This window comes from Colossoma macropomum, unplaced genomic scaffold, assembly GCF_904425465.1.
Source record: "Colossoma macropomum unplaced genomic scaffold, Colossoma_macropomum, whole genome shotgun sequence".
Classification (NCBI taxonomy): domain Eukaryota; kingdom Metazoa; phylum Chordata; class Actinopteri; order Characiformes; family Serrasalmidae; genus Colossoma; species Colossoma macropomum.
In genome coordinates, this window is record NW_023494790.1 from 17,325,651 (window position 1) to 17,343,014 (window position 17,364).

At 38.0% G+C, this 17,364-nt stretch overlaps 1 protein-coding gene across 5 annotated transcripts in view; it reads right to left on the bottom strand.

The window, feature by feature from the left end:
- si:ch211-119c20.2 (caskin-2) overlaps nt 1-17,364 on the bottom strand; it is a 57,522-nt gene that overhangs the window by 35,239 nt on the left and 4,919 nt on the right. For 4 of the 5 annotated variants that reach the window (XM_036572379.1, XM_036572378.1, XM_036572376.1 and 1 more), the window contains exon 3: nt 4,393-4,444. In XM_036572379.1, the coding sequence (XP_036428272.1) occupies nt 4,393-4,444 (52 nt within the window). Of the gene's footprint in view, nt 1-4,392; nt 4,445-9,367; nt 9,607-17,364 lie in introns of those variants that run through there. The other variant, XM_036572377.1, reaches the window with a different exon arrangement.

Sequence of the window (17,364 nt, forward strand, 5' to 3'; positions counted from 1 at the left end):
CAGTAACCAAAAAGAAAGAAAGAAAGAAAGAGGTTAGGACCACTTTGTCCTGGGATTGTAGCTTAGCCCTGCTTTTCTGGTTGCCAACAAAATCAGAAAATTTTCATACTGAAAATGTATGAAAACACACACACGCTTTATCACAGAGAGGCAACCACAGCAGCGTTTTCTAAAGCCCCTGCTTTGTATCGCCTCTCCTGCCACACAGCCATGACAAAGTGATCCAGCATGTTCCCTCATGTAGCGCAGATGATCTAAACCTCCATCTACAGGAAAGGACAGCCCACCCGCCCCCGCATTCATATCACACCTCAGAAGAAAAGAACTCCAGCATTAGAGTTGCTCATAACACCACCATCAATGACAAGTTCACTTCTCGTCTGGCTGCACAAAACACTAACCCAAGCGTGAAAAACAGTGCTTCATGCCACAGACACACAGCTGCGTATGAGTAGATGGAGTGTGTAAGTGTTAAACCAAATGCGATTAGTGAGTGACACACATCTGAGGCATGCATGACACCACAAGTCATCACCTGAAGCTCAGCACCTAGAAGCATCTCAGCTAACGTTAACCCTCCCAGGTCTAACGTGTATATGCCTTAAAGTGCCTCTTCTTGCTTATTGTTGAATCATTTTCTATTATAGCTCATTGAAACAAGAGGAGATATTCTGTATAAAGTACAGATTCAAAACTTTTAATTGATAAAAATTGATTTACAGTTATGTAGAAGTTAATGCATTTGTAACACATTAACATGCTAAGTTGTTATTATTATTATTTTAATGTCATTAACTCATTACCCTAGTTTGACACTTCAGACCGTCTGTAGATCCACCCTGAAGCCTAGCTGCTCATGCACTCATGTTCATGTTTTTTTAAGATTATTAAGATTACGATTATGATTAAGTGACCCTTATTAGTCCCACAACAGGGAAATTTCACCTCCACAGTCTAACCCATCCACAAACACACTAGTGAACAGTGAGCACACTTGCCCAGAGCAGTGGGCAGCCCTATCCGCAGTGCCCAGGGAGCAGTTGGGGGTTAGTCAGTCACGTACTGTCGGCTCAGGGGATCGAAACGAAGACCTTCCGGTCACAAGGCTAGTTCCCTAACCTCCAGCCCACGACTGCCCCCTTTGACTCTATGACTGCAAATTTTTTTTCCCTCTCATTCAAATCCAGCTTTTATAAGGCAAGAACTTACCTTAACTTACTTAACTCACCGGTGGCATTCTTGATAAACATTATTTCCAGTTTCTGAGTTGTGGGTCTGTTTTCCCGTGTTTTGACCTATGCTTTGTTTCCATGGTTTTGCTACTATGGACTTGCCTCTGATGACTATGAGTTCCTAATACAGCTTCTCTGCACATGCAGCCTGCTTCATTACAGGAATGTTTTATCAGTAAAGATGTTTGAAGTGCTAACCAGAACTTGTTAATATGGAATATAAACTGAATGTGAAACAATGATGTAATTAATTATGTAATTATATGTCAATAATGAGATAATGTAAAACAAATGCACAGCAAGACAACCAACGCTTATGGTAATTTATCACTCATCCCTTCTCAAAAGTCAACTCATCACTAACTTTCGTAATATCATCATAGTCGAGAAAAGAGCCAAAGATGTAAAGATACTGGATATGCATATAGAACAAATTAATTAGTTACTTATTTGATTGATCGGCTGCAAAAATACACCAAGAAAGGAATGCAGAAAGAAAGAAAGAAAGAAAGACAGAAAGAAAGAAAGTAGGGTGGTGGAGCGAACAGTGCCAGTAGCAGTGATGAATAATGAAATGTTTTTCCTCTTCCTCGGCTGCTGCTCCCTGAGGAGGCCATTTCTCAGCTCTTCCCCTCCTGCTCATGAAAGCACAAATTAGTACTCAAACATGCTAATATTCTACCCCTGACTCTATCAGAGCTTTCAACTCTCCACTGCTTTTGTCTCATCTAAGCAACGAGACCCTCACATTCTACAGCAGCCTACACGTCATTATGGATATTCTTCAGCTTAAATACATTTTTTTTATAGCTCAGTTTAACTCTTTTAACCTTATACTGTCCCACGCAACCTCCAAAACAACAGCGATGGCAATCATTCCTCCAATCACCCCCCCTTAAATGGGCTAGTCACTGTGGATTACTCCTGAAGCCCATTTCTGATGCAGTTCATTTCCTTTCTTTATTTTTATCGCACCTTGGGCTTTGTCAAACTCATCAGCTCTCCAGGAAGAGAGGTTTTCAAGTTTGAAGACAATAGATTACAATGTGCCATATGGAGCAATGGAACAATATTAGCGGAGCAGAAGACTGCAGAGAAACTTCGCTTTCAGAGTTTACTTACTAAGTTATGCTGAAGTTACATCTGCAGAAGTTGTCTGAATGTCCATAGTACACAGAAAAAACAACACAGAAAATAACTGTGCACAACTGGAAATACTATGGGTTCATATGAAGAATTCAGTACATGGAAGTTAACACAGCTTCAAGAGAAAAGCAGAACCAGAGTAAAAGAAAAGCAAGCTCACCCTGCCATGAAGGTGCAAAGTCTTTTCCATGTTAAACCTTGTTTGCAGGAAAAAGCGTTAAAACATAAACACTTTTTTTCCAAACTGTATATGCAGCACATACAAGATGTCCATGCTAACTAAGTCTAAGTTATAACTAATTAATTTCAGGAAACTGAATCTGAAATCTGACACAAGAACGTACAAGTGTTGCAGGATTCTCTTATGCTTATTTCATGATGAACCTACTGAGGCGCTTTTGAGTTTGCAAATGTTCAGATCATGGATGTTATTAACTAACAGCACAGTGAATAGCTTGATATTCTCATAGTCAGAGCAGAATCCAAAATAAAGCCAACTCTTTCATCTCTCTCTCTCTTTCTGTATATATATATATATATATATATATATATATATATATATATATATATATATATATATATTCCGTGAGTTGAGAAGTAGCTTTTGGGCCATTATGATAAATGTCATTCTCCTCTATTTTTGCCTGAGGCTGCAAAACATGTGCACCCAAAGCTGAATGAGTCATGGATGCCAAAAGGAAAATCTGGTCTGTTTAAAGAAGTAAAAATAATTGCTGACAAAAAAGAAAATCAAGAAGCACTGAAAAACACGCAACCACCTGAGTTCAGCACAAACACATTTTATCAAGTTATGTGGTTGTGTGGTCTGCAGTCATTCTTGGTTCTCTTAGTCAGAAATGAATTTAATATATTTATAATGTTATAACAGCTTTAATATCTTTATTTAAGTGTATTTATTAGTGTATTTTTAATAATTTTAATATAACACATGCAGTGCCTGCATATTCCTCACCCCCCTCCCTTCCCTCCTTCTTTCCCCTCATCTCTCTCCCTCTCTCTCTCTGCTTTAATCTCAGCATGTCAGAAACTCAAGAAATACAAGAATGACCACAGTTATAATGTATTCGCTGAATTGTTTGGCAACACATTCAGAGACTTTGGTGAAGATCCCTTTAACTCATTCAAATCTGCCTTCAGAAAGGCATGAACAATTGAAGATGAAACCTTTTTATATGAAAATTGCAATGTGAAATGTGAGTGCAATTTTCTAATCTCAAGAGCTCCAATTTCAATTATATCCTACATTATTCAATGTTGTCCTAACAAGTTTTGATTAAGGAAATTTAACCTAATAACACAGAGCACGTGAATCAGCAGTCTGGCTCACTACATGGAGTGTTCAAGTCTCAAGCTCAAAAAATAGATGTGCTGGTCTTCTTGGTGAAAATTTACATTTACATCACAGTCACCACATTCGTCAGAAAAAACACAACTAGACATTCTGCCCAATTCGTTCAGCCCTCCTCTGGAAGAGTACACACATGTATGTCCACACTTGGTGAATTTAATATGTATCAGTATGTGGTGGAGCATTCTGTGTGCTACTGTGTTTGGTATCACTGTATGAAAGAAGCATGGAGCTTTCATTTGCCTTTATAGTTGGCTTCACTGTAATAGCTTCTGATTGAGTGTGTGCACACATTCACAATGACATTCAGATCACTATAGGCTGATTACTGATTTACTTACTAACAATAAAAAGTGACGGAAGTGTTAAGTATATTTCTATTCATATGTTTATGTATAGTCAAAATACTCAAAATGGTGGTTTGTGACACAAAATAAAAATCTACAATCTTAATCAAAAATGGCAGAAATTGTCTTGGCATTAAAACATTCAACTATGAGCTCACAATATAGGTAATTAACGTGTCATGCACAGAAAATGGTACAACAACCAAGCGTGTCAGCCACACATCTAAAAACCAAAAAGCTGAAAAAGGAGGTGGCATTCTCTTAGACCAACATTACTCATGTCAATCACAGCACTTACCCATCTGCATCCTGGTAGTTGACATTCAGTTTCTTTGTTGAGCCCAGTAACTCTGCAAAAACAATAAGAAGATGGTGGAAAAATCTGTCAGAACAGAATGTGACATGTTCAACAAATCTGTCAACTGCTGATCCCTCCATTAGAGAAATATGAGACATGATGCTGCTGCGGCATGAAAGCACTTGTTTCACACTTTTAGCTCATCAGCTTTTCCACCTATCCAAAGCAGCTGGAGACTGATGGAGCTCTGTTATTGTTATGCCAAGCTTACTCAAAGTTCCTTATGGAAGACGTCTGTATGGCCAGTTGAGGTAACAAAAGGAAACCAGGAATGCATTGAAACATTGTTGATTAGAAATGATTTTGCCCTTTTTCCAGTAAGGCAGACAAACAAAGCAGTGCATGACTAACTGAAATTCCAGAGTAACTCTAGAGTAATGTCGTCAGAGGGATAAACCAGTGCTTACAAACGGCTTCATTACTGTAAGTTCTCCAAACAGTGCTGCCTTGGCGACAGTGTAGGCATGTAACAAACCAAATTAGGAGAGATTTGCCTTGAATAAACTTACACTAAGAGCTTCAAACTGCCTGTGTCTTCAATGTCACAGATATTATTTCAGCAATTTTGGGTTAAGATAAATCTCAATCTCTATAAATCATCTCTAGAAATTAGCATCTTATCTGATGTTGAGGATGAATGATCAGCTATAAATACTGTGTTCTATAATTTTTCAAACATGATCTGACAGAAGAATACTGGGATTCTGTTCTTCTCATTAATTAGCAATCACAACACTAATGCAAAACACCAGCATTAATCAAAGACATTACATTAATGTGAATAACTATATGACATTTTTGTCACCTCACGTTTTATTTCTGCCATATGGTACAATAACAATTAAGTGCAGATTAAAGCAAAATGGCATGAGAAGTCATGCATTATAGACACAATGTGAAGCAGAATGCCTAAAATACCTTTAACTAGGGTGGAATCGCGATAATGTATGACCTTCAGCAGTGTATTGCTTTAAAGGGCAGCAACAAAATACAATATGAAAAAATACATACATTTTCAACAAATAATTCATTATTGAAGCCCCAGTGAACAGAAATCCCGAGTATGTTAAATCTTTCTCGTGTGGGCACACAGTATGCATGTACAAAGTATGTCCTTTAAATAACTGTCCTATGGCCTGTAAATAGCCAGTGTATTTCAACAAAATTCTCCCCCTTTGATATAAACAGGGCAGTCCTAATCTTGTATAACGCAAGCATGATTCTCACCAATGACAAATCCAATGTCGCTTGGCCTGCCCAAACAGCGCTAACAAAAAAAATTCAGCTAGCTTGTCTGTCTGACAGCTGTTCATTTGTCCATTTGCTCAACCGACCATGCCTACCATTACCTGGATGCACAGCCAGCAGTAAAATGAACAAGAACCTTATCTTCAAACACTGCCCCTTAAAACCTGGATGATGTTTTTAGTGATCTGTAGACAAAGTAGGGTCTACAACATGACCTGTATATCTTTGCTGTAGAAAAAAAAAAACAGATACAAAATCTCCAAATTCGTAACTTTACAAGAGAAGGCAAAAATGTTCTTTTAACGCAAGTTAATGTAATGAGACATTTTTTGTAGTAATTTTGGAGCATTTTGATATGTTTTCAGCCTGGATTTAAAAGTGTCTAACATCAGGGCTCTTCTAATGCTCTTTGTGGTTCCATTTAAGAGCAGCATAGTAGCTAAACGCTGAAAATTTACCTCCAGCAGGACTAACTGACTAGTTCCTAATGATCTGAGAATTCTGCTCAGCTCATATCGCTGCAGCATATCAGATAAATATGCTGGTCCTACACCATTAAGCGATTTATAGACCAGTAATTGTATCTTAAAGTCTATTCTGTAACTTTCTCGTAGCCAGTGAGGGGATTTAAGAATTAAGAGGGGTGTGTTGCCCTCCTTTACTCCTAGTGAGAACTCTGGCAGCTGTATTTTGAATAAACTGAAGCCATTTGATTGTCAAAATAATTAATACTATTAATAGTAAGTGAAATACTAAAAGCAGTGTGTTACAATTACAATTACAATTACAAATACAATTTCCTCGTTTAGCACAGGCTTTGGTTCATAATAAATGAAGTTTAGTAAAAATTGACCTATCCACAGTTTCAGACCTTCACTTTCTCAAGGAGCTAGACATTCTCAGCAAAGACCAACATTTATGGTCAGAAAAAACTCTACCATCCTCTAATCTAAAGCACTGTCACTGGGTTTGCATATTTTAGGCTAAGAGTACTAAATTCCAATGTCACAGTCAGACCTACATACCTATTAAACCATCATTCACATTATTTTTTTATCATGTGAAACTTACAACCCTATAATCATGCTAGATAGCGATTTATGATTGTATCAAATTTACAAAAAGAAAATGAGCAATATTTATAAATAAAAGCCCCACTTGAAAACAGAAAGGAAACGTGATCTAGGTCACTGAGTGAAAAGATGCTGAACAAGAGTTGTATTCAAACTGTCAGCGACTGAAGGCAGTCCATCCCCTCACTGCTACAGAGCTCTAGAGCTGTGTCATCATTAAAAAAGGCTTTGAGCCACACAGCATTTCTTACCTCTCTTATTTCCTAACAGGATGAGACACTGCTATTTTCTTTCACACACAACATCAGAGACCTCCCCACAAAAAATATGTCTAAGAAACTTCCGCTATACAAAAGTCAGGCTGTGATCGGCATGGAATTACATGTCACTGTCACAAATAGCACACTGTCCTTTAAAATCACATTCACATGCTTACTAATACACATTTGGTATTTATAGTCTTTATGTGTGCACAAAGATTCTTTGAAAAGGTGTTAAAGAAACGTCCTTCTTTGGTTCTTTGAGAAACCTATAGCCACAGACTCGAGTCTGGACTCAAGCAGTTTTTTTTCTATTATCTTGTATTTGGACTTTTATATTATATTATTTAAACTAGGACTTGTCTTGGTTTTAGCTATGTATAATTAGCTATGTATAATTTAGCATCCGGTATCAACTGAGACCAACTAAACAAACAAAATAAATAATAAATAAATATTTATTTGCATTTTCTTCTTTATCCTGTCACCAACACACATTAACTCACAATAAACAAACCATTGCTTTAGTTTTTTTTTTTCATTTAGCCAAGTGACAAAGAGCAGGCACTGAATGGCAACGAATAAGGATGCATGATGATATCAGAATCATAACAGAATCGGCCAAAACTGCTTTTTTAAAAAATCAGCAGCATCGGGACGATGCTTAGATTTGGCCGATATAACTAATATTTGATGACGCACTTATTCTATGCTGGAAAAGCACCATTAACGTTTAGGTGATTCTGGCAGCACTACAGCAGTGCAGCTGTAATGTCTCTCACAGCACTACGCACTCAAGTATAACCTTCAGCTACTCAGCAAAATGTCCTACTGCAACACATATTTAAAGGTAGCTCCCAACATAAAACTCCAGGTAGGATGTTTTGATAACTTAAATTTCCTTATAAAAAATACAAAGCTGAAACTGACTCCTTATTCATCAGCTTCTTGTTCAAATTTTCCCGTTCCATGGTGTAGCAGATTACTACATCGTTACAGACTTGCTGTTTTCAAGCTGAAAGATACGAGCTGAAAAAGGCTTAGATAGTAAGGTTGGCTGAAGTAACCATTAGCATCTGTCTGTTTATCTAAAAGACTGGCTGCCTTTCTGTGTGTAAATTTTAAGCCACATGTGATCTAATGTGGCTTTCTGTGGTCTTGATATGGCTTTAATTTAATGTAGTAATGTGGCATGCCATAACGTGCTGAGGAACTGAACAGCACTCAGAGTCATAAAGAACCGGCACCAAAGTGTGTGCCTCCATTAAAAAAACTGGTTTCACATTTTTGGACGGTGCATGATGCGGTTTGTCCGGCGTGCAGTAGACTTTACAAAAGGCAGTTTTGCACGCCCAAGATGTAAAGATGTGTAAGTTCAAAATATCGGATATCGGCATCAGCATTGGCTGATATGTACATGTAAAATAATGGACATCGACATCAGCCTAGTACGATCATTTTCTTAAAAACTGAAAACACTTCCACACAACTGACTGAATTTAGAAATTGTTGTTGTCAAATTTTTAATCAATACCAAATTGTTGTTATAAGCAGAAGAATTTTGTTAAGATTTGAATTTGATGAAGAGTTAATGCTTTATGTTTAAGTTTGTTTTGCTAAAAGAAAAGCATCCTTTACATTTTTGCTATGTTTGTGTCAATTACTGACATGAAAACAAGTTTAAAAGAGGCAGAAGTGCAGACTCGAACCTGTTGACACAAAATGTAAACTAAATGCAAATTCATTGAAGAACAATGCAATTCATTATGTAATTATATAACTTGATTTAAACAGCATAGAAAAATAAAAATAAAAATTCTAGAATTCTGTTATTTCAAGTGAGTCTTTAGGGGTACAGCTCACTTTTAATAGGCCACCAAATAGTTTGAAAAGACTGATATCAGTCAAAGACTAGGTAAAGACTTGGTCTCAAAGAGAAGCTGAATTTTTTAGGTCTTGATCTTGACCCTTATTTTGCTTTGGACCCCTTTAGACTTGGTCTTGACTCAGTTTCGACTGGTCAGTTGAAAAGTGGTCCTTATTACAGTCCTACTGTCTTCAAAAGGTTCTAGAAAAATATATGGTTCCTAAGAGAACAAGCATTTCAGTAACTCATTTCTAGAGTGCAGTTTGAACACTGTAATAACAAAGTTATAGATCTATTGTAGTCTTTCATTTACATTTAAAGCAGACAGACCAAGATTTGCTCGCCAAGCTGCAAAATGCATGGAAGATAAATGAAAATGCATGATCCTACTACCACTGTTTACCTTTGGCCATTATCAGCTGAAACCTGAATCTTCACATCAGTTTAAACAGGAAGCTCACACTTACCAGTCAGTGCACACAGAGCCACCTGCCCCATCCTGTCTCTCTCTACAGATGTGATCTACTTGAAGGTTTCATTCTACCATTTACTCCAGTCAAACACTCCTTCTCATCTCCACTTGCTCAAACACTTCTCCATATCCAGCTTAGCACATCACCATCAGCCAGCAGCCTCACTATATCCCAGCCGGCCTCTCCTGCTCTCTCCCTGCTCCTCAAACACACTGCAGAAATCTGCTCAATTCAGCATGGTGGGAGCAATACAAGATGCAATAGATTCTTTCACCCCACATTGTTTGGCATCTAGTCCATCACAAACAAATCTCTCTTCTGAGCCATACAAAAGAGTTTTTTCTCACAAAACATGATTTCTGATTTTATAGTCTTGTCATGAAGTTATCACAGTTAACTGCGGTCTCTGAATATTTCAATATTGGTGTTTCATAGTTGTCACATACACCACAATTTGTTTAAAGGTTTGGTATCAGTGTTTTATTTTTAACAATAAAAAACTGATTTTGGGGTAGATCAATATGTAAAATTGAGTGTGCTAGTTTTGCGCTACCTTACATCTGTCAAATAATTAAAAGAAAGCTAGAAAGCTGTGAGATAAAAAAGCCCAGAATGACAAACAGAGCTATAGGTAAAATACACCACAATTTCAGCTATCAAAAAGTGGTGCTTTCATTTTTTGCCCAAAGGAGAAAAAAGACCAAAAAAGTTAAAACAAAAAAGATCAAACAGGCCTACAAAGGGCCAAAAAGACTGCAAAAAATGCATTTTTTTCCTTTGCTCTCCTGCACCAGTCAGTGCACACCTGTTCAAACTGTTTGAGTGGCAGCAGAACAACAGTGTAAATATATCTCTATCTCAATATCTCTCTAACTTAGCCGATCATAGAAAGCTGATCTGTGACGTAAAACATTTGAGCCATATTTCTCCTGAGGCGTCAGAATGTACCTGCTGCACCATTTAAGATGGAACGGGAAAGTTCAAACAAGAAGCTGGTGAGCAGAAAGCCAACACCAGCCTCGTCATATGTTTTTTACTAATGAAATTCATTTTTCCTGAAGTATATTTGGCTCCTATTTCGCTGTTAACTTGCAAAACATGCAGAGCTGTAATTAAAGTGATTTGTTGTCAAAGCTTTGAGGATTTGATTCTGTTAGCATATTAGCATTGGAGTGCTAATCTTAGCTTAGCTTACACTGCACTAGCTTCATGACCTACAGCTTTGGCAGGGGCTGAAAACAAAAATAAGATGCAGAACTGCAAAAGCGATTCTATGTCAGCCCTTTTTTATTGCATATTAAAAATCCATCCATGAAGCAGGAAGACCGTTTTGTCCTCTTAGCTGCTTGCGGCTCCGGAAATTTCAATGGCTATGCTAGCCGGAGGCGCCATAATGTACCTGCTACACCATTTAAGATGGAACAGGAAAATCTAAACAAGAAGCTGTAGAAAAAGAAGCTGACTTCAGCTTCTTCAAGAGTTATAAGACATGATAAGGGGTGAGGAGGTTGCTCTGTTTCTGCATGACAGGTGAGGAACACTAACTTATTTTTGCTGTTTCACAGAACCAATTAGTATTGTTTTGTCCCATTTGCTAATGTTTGTGACAGCTAATTCCAACTGGTTAGCTTCACTAAAAAGGTGTTGTTTACCTTGGCAGTGAACATCCATAAATATGGGGGGCAGAGCTTCAAAAAGAAGCACTGAATAGAGGAGTGTATTTGTTTTGCTGTTGAGTTTAAACATAGTTTAAACAACCATAATTCTCCAGAATCGCTTACTGTGCCTTTGAATGTGGCATCAGCCCCACCCTCAATCATTATAGTCTATCATCCGATCATGATGAAAGGCGAACGGTGATTGGTATCAGCCCCAAAAACACTGACCCTTCGATCTCTACAAACAACAGTTCCAACATGCCAAGTATAACTAAAAAATTGGAATTTATTCACAGATCAGTGGTTTCCAACCCTGGTCCTGGAGTACCCCCTGCACATTTTAGTGTTTTCATTGCTCCTGACACACCTGATCCAACAAGCAGTTCATTAACAAGCCCCTCCTAAGCTGAAGTGTTTGGGAGCAGGAAAACACAAACATGTGCAGGGCAGGGGGAGCTTCAGGACATGTGCCTTAGATGACCCACTGGTATCTGTTGTTGATAATACTGAACTGTTGAAATTTCATGGCACATACTATAGCTTACATACTGTCACAAAAGTTTATTTTATGTAAACTAACTTTATTTTAGCATTTTTGAGTGTTCGGCTCAGTGTGTCCTGAATTTTCTTTCCTGTTTAATCCAAGTATTTTCATCTCAGTGCATCACTATTACACTGAACAACACAAACATTATTAATACATACCGTGAATTCAGTAATAAACTCCTACAGTGGGAACCTGATTTTAAACTTTGGAATGGTAGTTCTTTTGAATGTTGTTTTAAAAGCAGATCTAATTCAAAATTTCATTTGAAGTTGTGAACAGGAAGGAAAACTTTATAAGGGACATTTTCTGGCCAGAGGTAAATTTTAATGAGTTGGGGATATTTATATCCACAGTGGTTTAAAACTTCAAATGAAATACTTCAGTATCTGCCTAGAGCACCTGAGGATGGAGTTTAAAGTTTATCATGTGTTTCTAACCACTTCGACCAATTTCTGATCATTATTTGATACAGAGCAGGCACATGCACAGATAGATCCCGAGGGGGTTTGAGCCACTGCCCTTTTGCCCTTAAACTGTACAAGCGCGCCCTTGGTTGCCATGTATAATAATTGTGTCTTTATAGCCATTCTTCAAGATTCTTCAAAACAAGGCTCTATCACTCCGGGGCATCCCCATTCACCTCAGTAACTCAGTGAGATTTCACCTTAGCAACTCTAATGTGTCAAGGATGCACGCATTACCACAGTGCTGGAAATAAAGTGCCAAATATGTCTCTTTAAGAAAGTGTCATATTTCATAATGTGTTTATTCTGAACTACAGCCAAACATAATATTGGCAGCAAGAGACAGTAATAACTTTTTCTTGAAAAAATGGGGATTTATGCCAAGCTCTTAAAGAGTTTTAACTCGCTGATTCATAGAAAGAAGATAGCATAGTGGGTAACAATACAGTGTTACAGGCTGGAGATAAAGGTTTAAATCCCTGATCAAGCTGCCTTGGCAAAAACTCTGTTTGCTTTCTGATTAGATTGTTTCTGTTGATAAGAGTGTCTGCAATATGTAATGTGGTTGCTTTTTTGTCCTCTTGTTCCCATTCTCCCCTAGAGTGTCTGTGCCCAGGCCTGGTACAGAGAATGCTCAATGCTCTTCCATGTAATGATGAAGGTCATGCAATGGTTTCCGATGGATGTGAAGGACCTTATATTACATCCCACTCACACAGGCCAGATCACAGAGCCTGTTGTGCTGCAACAGTGGTGTCCTACAGAACTGCATGCCGTGGCCAGCGGGCAGCGGGCACGCAGCCTATAGATGACTGAACTATACAAATGACAGCAGAGGAGGAGAAAAAGTTCAGCTGAAATGGCTGTGGTAGGCCTTTCAAGAGGAGTTCAAGTTTCAACATGATCCAACATTCCAGACATTGCTCACCCACCCTGTGTCTCTTTATCCATCCCCTTTACACATGCATACACACATACATACACACACTGTAACACAAACACTCTTTGTATCAATCAACAGTAGTCTTTTCTTTTTGAATGGCGTGCTACATCTTCTGTGGGCATCTTTTGGTGAAATGAGCCACAGTAAATTAATAAGGTTCACTTGTTGCCGAAACCCACACACAATATACATAATGAACTGACTTAAGGAAACCTAATATCCATCTATTCGTTTCTACCTGACCTTAGATTTGTTATACTTGAGAAGAAGCTTTTGAAATAGCACAGTGAAACATAAATCACTCTCCAACATCTCCAGCATTGTTGAACCATGACTATTAGAGCTAAGCCTTCAGTCTGGGCCTTAAATCGCAAAACTTGACCAAAAAACGAGAAAAAAAAACCCAGCTAGCTCCTCTTTGAGATTCTGCATAGTATGTTTTTACTCAGCTAACAGTTGTGCATATGGAAACAATGGCCATTCTATATTAAACATGTACGTGTCATCTCCAGGCTTTTTATTTTGTTGTTCTGTTAAAATTTTAGGTTATGAAAAGGTACAAATACATACTTTCCACCTGGGAAAAACTTATTTTTAGACCTTAAAAGAACCGTTGTACCTTTGAGGGTACCTTTACATTGTTTGTACCTTGATGAACGAAAAATGTACCTGCACAGAACCTTTATTTCTAACAGTGTAGGGAAAAAACCCAGAAGGCTCTGAGGGTTCCCCTCTGGTGCAGACAACCTGTGAGACGTTTCAAGCACAGCAAAATCCCCAGTGTTGAATGAATACCTACAGTGTTTTGAGTTAAAAGATACAGTGTGCTTGTAAGACCAAATGGACATGAATTGCCATTGTGAGGATTAACCTCTTAAACTACAGGCTTATAATTGAGTTATTAATCTTAGATCTCCTCATTAGGTTCAATGGGATTTATGCTACTGTAAAGTGTGTGCAACCTAGAAACAGCTGCTACGAAAGAATCCATCTAAGGGTGAAGCATTTACAGGTCAAATGACGTGTGGGTCCATATACAAGGCCTTGCATGTTTTAGGGGTTAATTCTGCCCTGAGGATTGTTTGCATACACACGTGTGCACCCCAGTTTCATGAGAGAATGAAGAGTCAAAGTTTGGCCATTAACCTCATCTACAAACTCAACATATATATCAACAGTCAATGTGCCGATGGTGAATATGGCTGCTGGCCAATATTCTTCAGCTATTGGCACCATTTATTAAGACTAAAAGGTGGGCTTGAATTCCACATTTGCATGCTGGAATATGAAGTAAGCCAGAGGGTAATTCTTTATCCATACATAGCCAGTTGAGTGTCAGTGATGGCTCACTGCCCAGAACAGTGACTAAATCCACAGGGATTTGTGGCACTGCCATTACACTCTCTCTCTAACCACTACAACTGAGTTCATCTCCTCACACTTCACGCTTTCTACTTAAACACAAAAAGAACAGTCAAAAAACACAAGCTAAGACCAAAAGCAACATGCTGCAGTTAGAGGGCATCGCTTTGCACACCAGGAGCTGTTGAGACTTCTGTGGTGATTAAGCACTCTATTGATTAATCAAGAGCGTTATTTGGATGGAACATTTAATTACTTGGCTTCATGAGCCAAAATTGATCGGTGGTAAGAGAGTTTAATGACCAACTGGCAGTTAGTCCACATCATTAGAATATACTAAAACAAAGCTTTAAAAGGGCCCATATCCTACGTTCTTTTTGCATTTTGTTTTTATAATGTTTGTGTAAGTGTATGTGCCCAGAACATTAAACTAAAAACGAAAACTACTCATTTTTAAATTATCCAACCTCTCTTTATCCCTTTGAATAAACAGGCTGTTTTTGCTACTGTGTCTCAAAGATCTCAATTTTGTGCCTCATTCAAGGAGTCTGGGCTGCAACACTCCTTCTAACTTTCACATGAATGGACAGGCTAAATTGTTGTACACTGAACAGGTGGATACATGTAATGATTTTGTGACATCACAAAAACAATGAACCCAAAATGGGCTGTTTTTGAAGCTTAATGGACAGTATGGACAGCAGAGTGAATGGTACATTTCGAAACTTTACCAGTGTTTGCACACTACATCTTAAAAAAACAGGGGGAGATTTGTTTTTCTGAGACATAGACTCTTTTCAAGAAAGAAACTAATCTGGCAGGAACATTGATCTAGTCTTGGAACATTTTTACACAATACCATGTTAGCTATTTTATTTTAAGCTGCTTAAGCCCAGATCAAATCATTAGCACTACATGATGACAGTACAAGCTAGTGAAAACATTTCAACTGAATCTAAGCTGACAAAGCAACATCAGCACATAGGCCTCTGTTTAATCTTGTGTAGTTTGAATGTGAAATGAATGGAGACAATCCTGCAAATAAGATTAGAATAATCAGAATGAGGACCACATTTTGATTATGAACCCAAGGAGGAAGTCTATCATGTGTCAAAGGTCTAGTAGCCATAGCAGTGCCCACCCATGGGCTCTGACAGTGTCCTTATGATGACATTACTTCTACAAAGACAGGAAAGGGGGTATTATTCTTTCCTCTTTCTAAAACAATGGATCTTGGCTCTTTTCTTGACCAAACCCTCTGGACAGCCTTTGTTAAGTGGAAAATAGCTTTATTTTCTCCTTTATTTTTTCCTTTACTTATTACTCTATGCTTGAAAATTGACCTTATGATGTTGATGTAGACAACAAAAGGGTAGAAAAAAGAGCACAATGGAAAAGTACGCTGAACAAATGAATACATTCGTACTGTCAACATAATCAGCCTTATTTTTCTTAATGTCTTGTAAGTGCACAGAGGTAGATGCAGTCAACACACTACTAGAATCAGCTCTGAAACACGAATTGCAGAACACAGTGTAGCTCTGCAATAGCAAAAGAAAAGAAAGAACTACCTACACAGGATAAGCATGAATGTTGTGCATGATGCACAAATCAAAAGTGCCAAGTACTGGCATGTTAAAATCTGGAAGTAGTCAGAGCAAAACTTTCACTCTTTTTGACAGACATCTGACTGCAGAGTTTCTCTTAGAAAAGAAGTTAAAGTGAAGATGGTGAGCTGCTAAAGCTTCCAGCCAGGTGACAAGTTCATGTAGTTCCACCTGCTTACTCCAGGTGTTACTCTTTGATGTTTCTTGTACAATTTTTTCCTGTGTTCATTTTGCTGGTTCCATTTTTTTCTGATGCTACAGTGAGACAACTGTTTGGAAAAAAGGAAGTCATCATGGGAATTCAGACCGTGGGCAGCAGAAAGGTCTGAAAGAAACACTAGTCTTTTCATCGAGACAGAGGTGCAGACAGGACTTTATTCTCCTGTAAACACTGTTTTTTTTTTTATTTCAAACACCTACAGAAAGGTTGGTAGAAGAAGAGCGAAGATAGTAGAAAAGTGAAGACAGTCTTGCTGGGCCAGATGTGAAAAAAAAAGTATGAAAAGTATAACAAGTTGTCCCCAGGGGAACGCTTGTTATGAGATCACACCAAAAAACCACCACGAAACTAGCCCATAACCCTCTGCCACAGACTAACCCTCTATATCCATTTTGTAAACGTGTGTGTTTTGAAATGAATCATTACCTTTCGGTGTATATATGTATGTGTATATATGTCAGTCTAGTCTGCTGATTCAGTGCCTAGGAAGATAACGGATGATCCCAGACAACATATGAGACAGACTGCATTTCATCAAAAGAATGCTTAATGCAATAAACAGACTAAAGTCTTATTATAATTCAGTTTGTGTGTGCATGTATACAGAAAGAGTGGCCACATTCCACAATTTTTAGGATGAGATTAAATCATTATAATGAAAGTGGACACTGAGTTCAACCAAAGGTCACCTGTCTCTCATAGTTCTGGATTCTTTTTCAGGGCAGTGTAGTCTGCCTTTGTAAGGTTGTTTTGGCTCTGAAAACAGTAAACAAGTGTGCTGAAAGCCAGTCTATTCTGCTGAATAAGGCATAACTTCAAAGAGACTCCAGTTACCAAGAATACAGGCAAATGTGAACAAAAAGATATCCCCTTTGTAAATATGAGAATGATGTAGTAGATTATCATGAATGATTAGAAATATAAAAATACACAGATAATAAAGTGATGTGCTTTTAAAAGCTGAGACTGTGGACTCTATCACAGGAACCACAGCAAATTTCTAACACACCACTACTTGTAAATCTTATACTTCCACACAGGTGTAAATCTTCCACTCTGAAGGAAACAATACCTGCATGGGTGTATTTCAGACACGGTGGCTGAAAACAATACGAAAGGCATGGTCTGAATTACTGCACATTAAGGGCTTCTGTGATCACTGGATGCTGTAAATTCATTCATCTATCCAT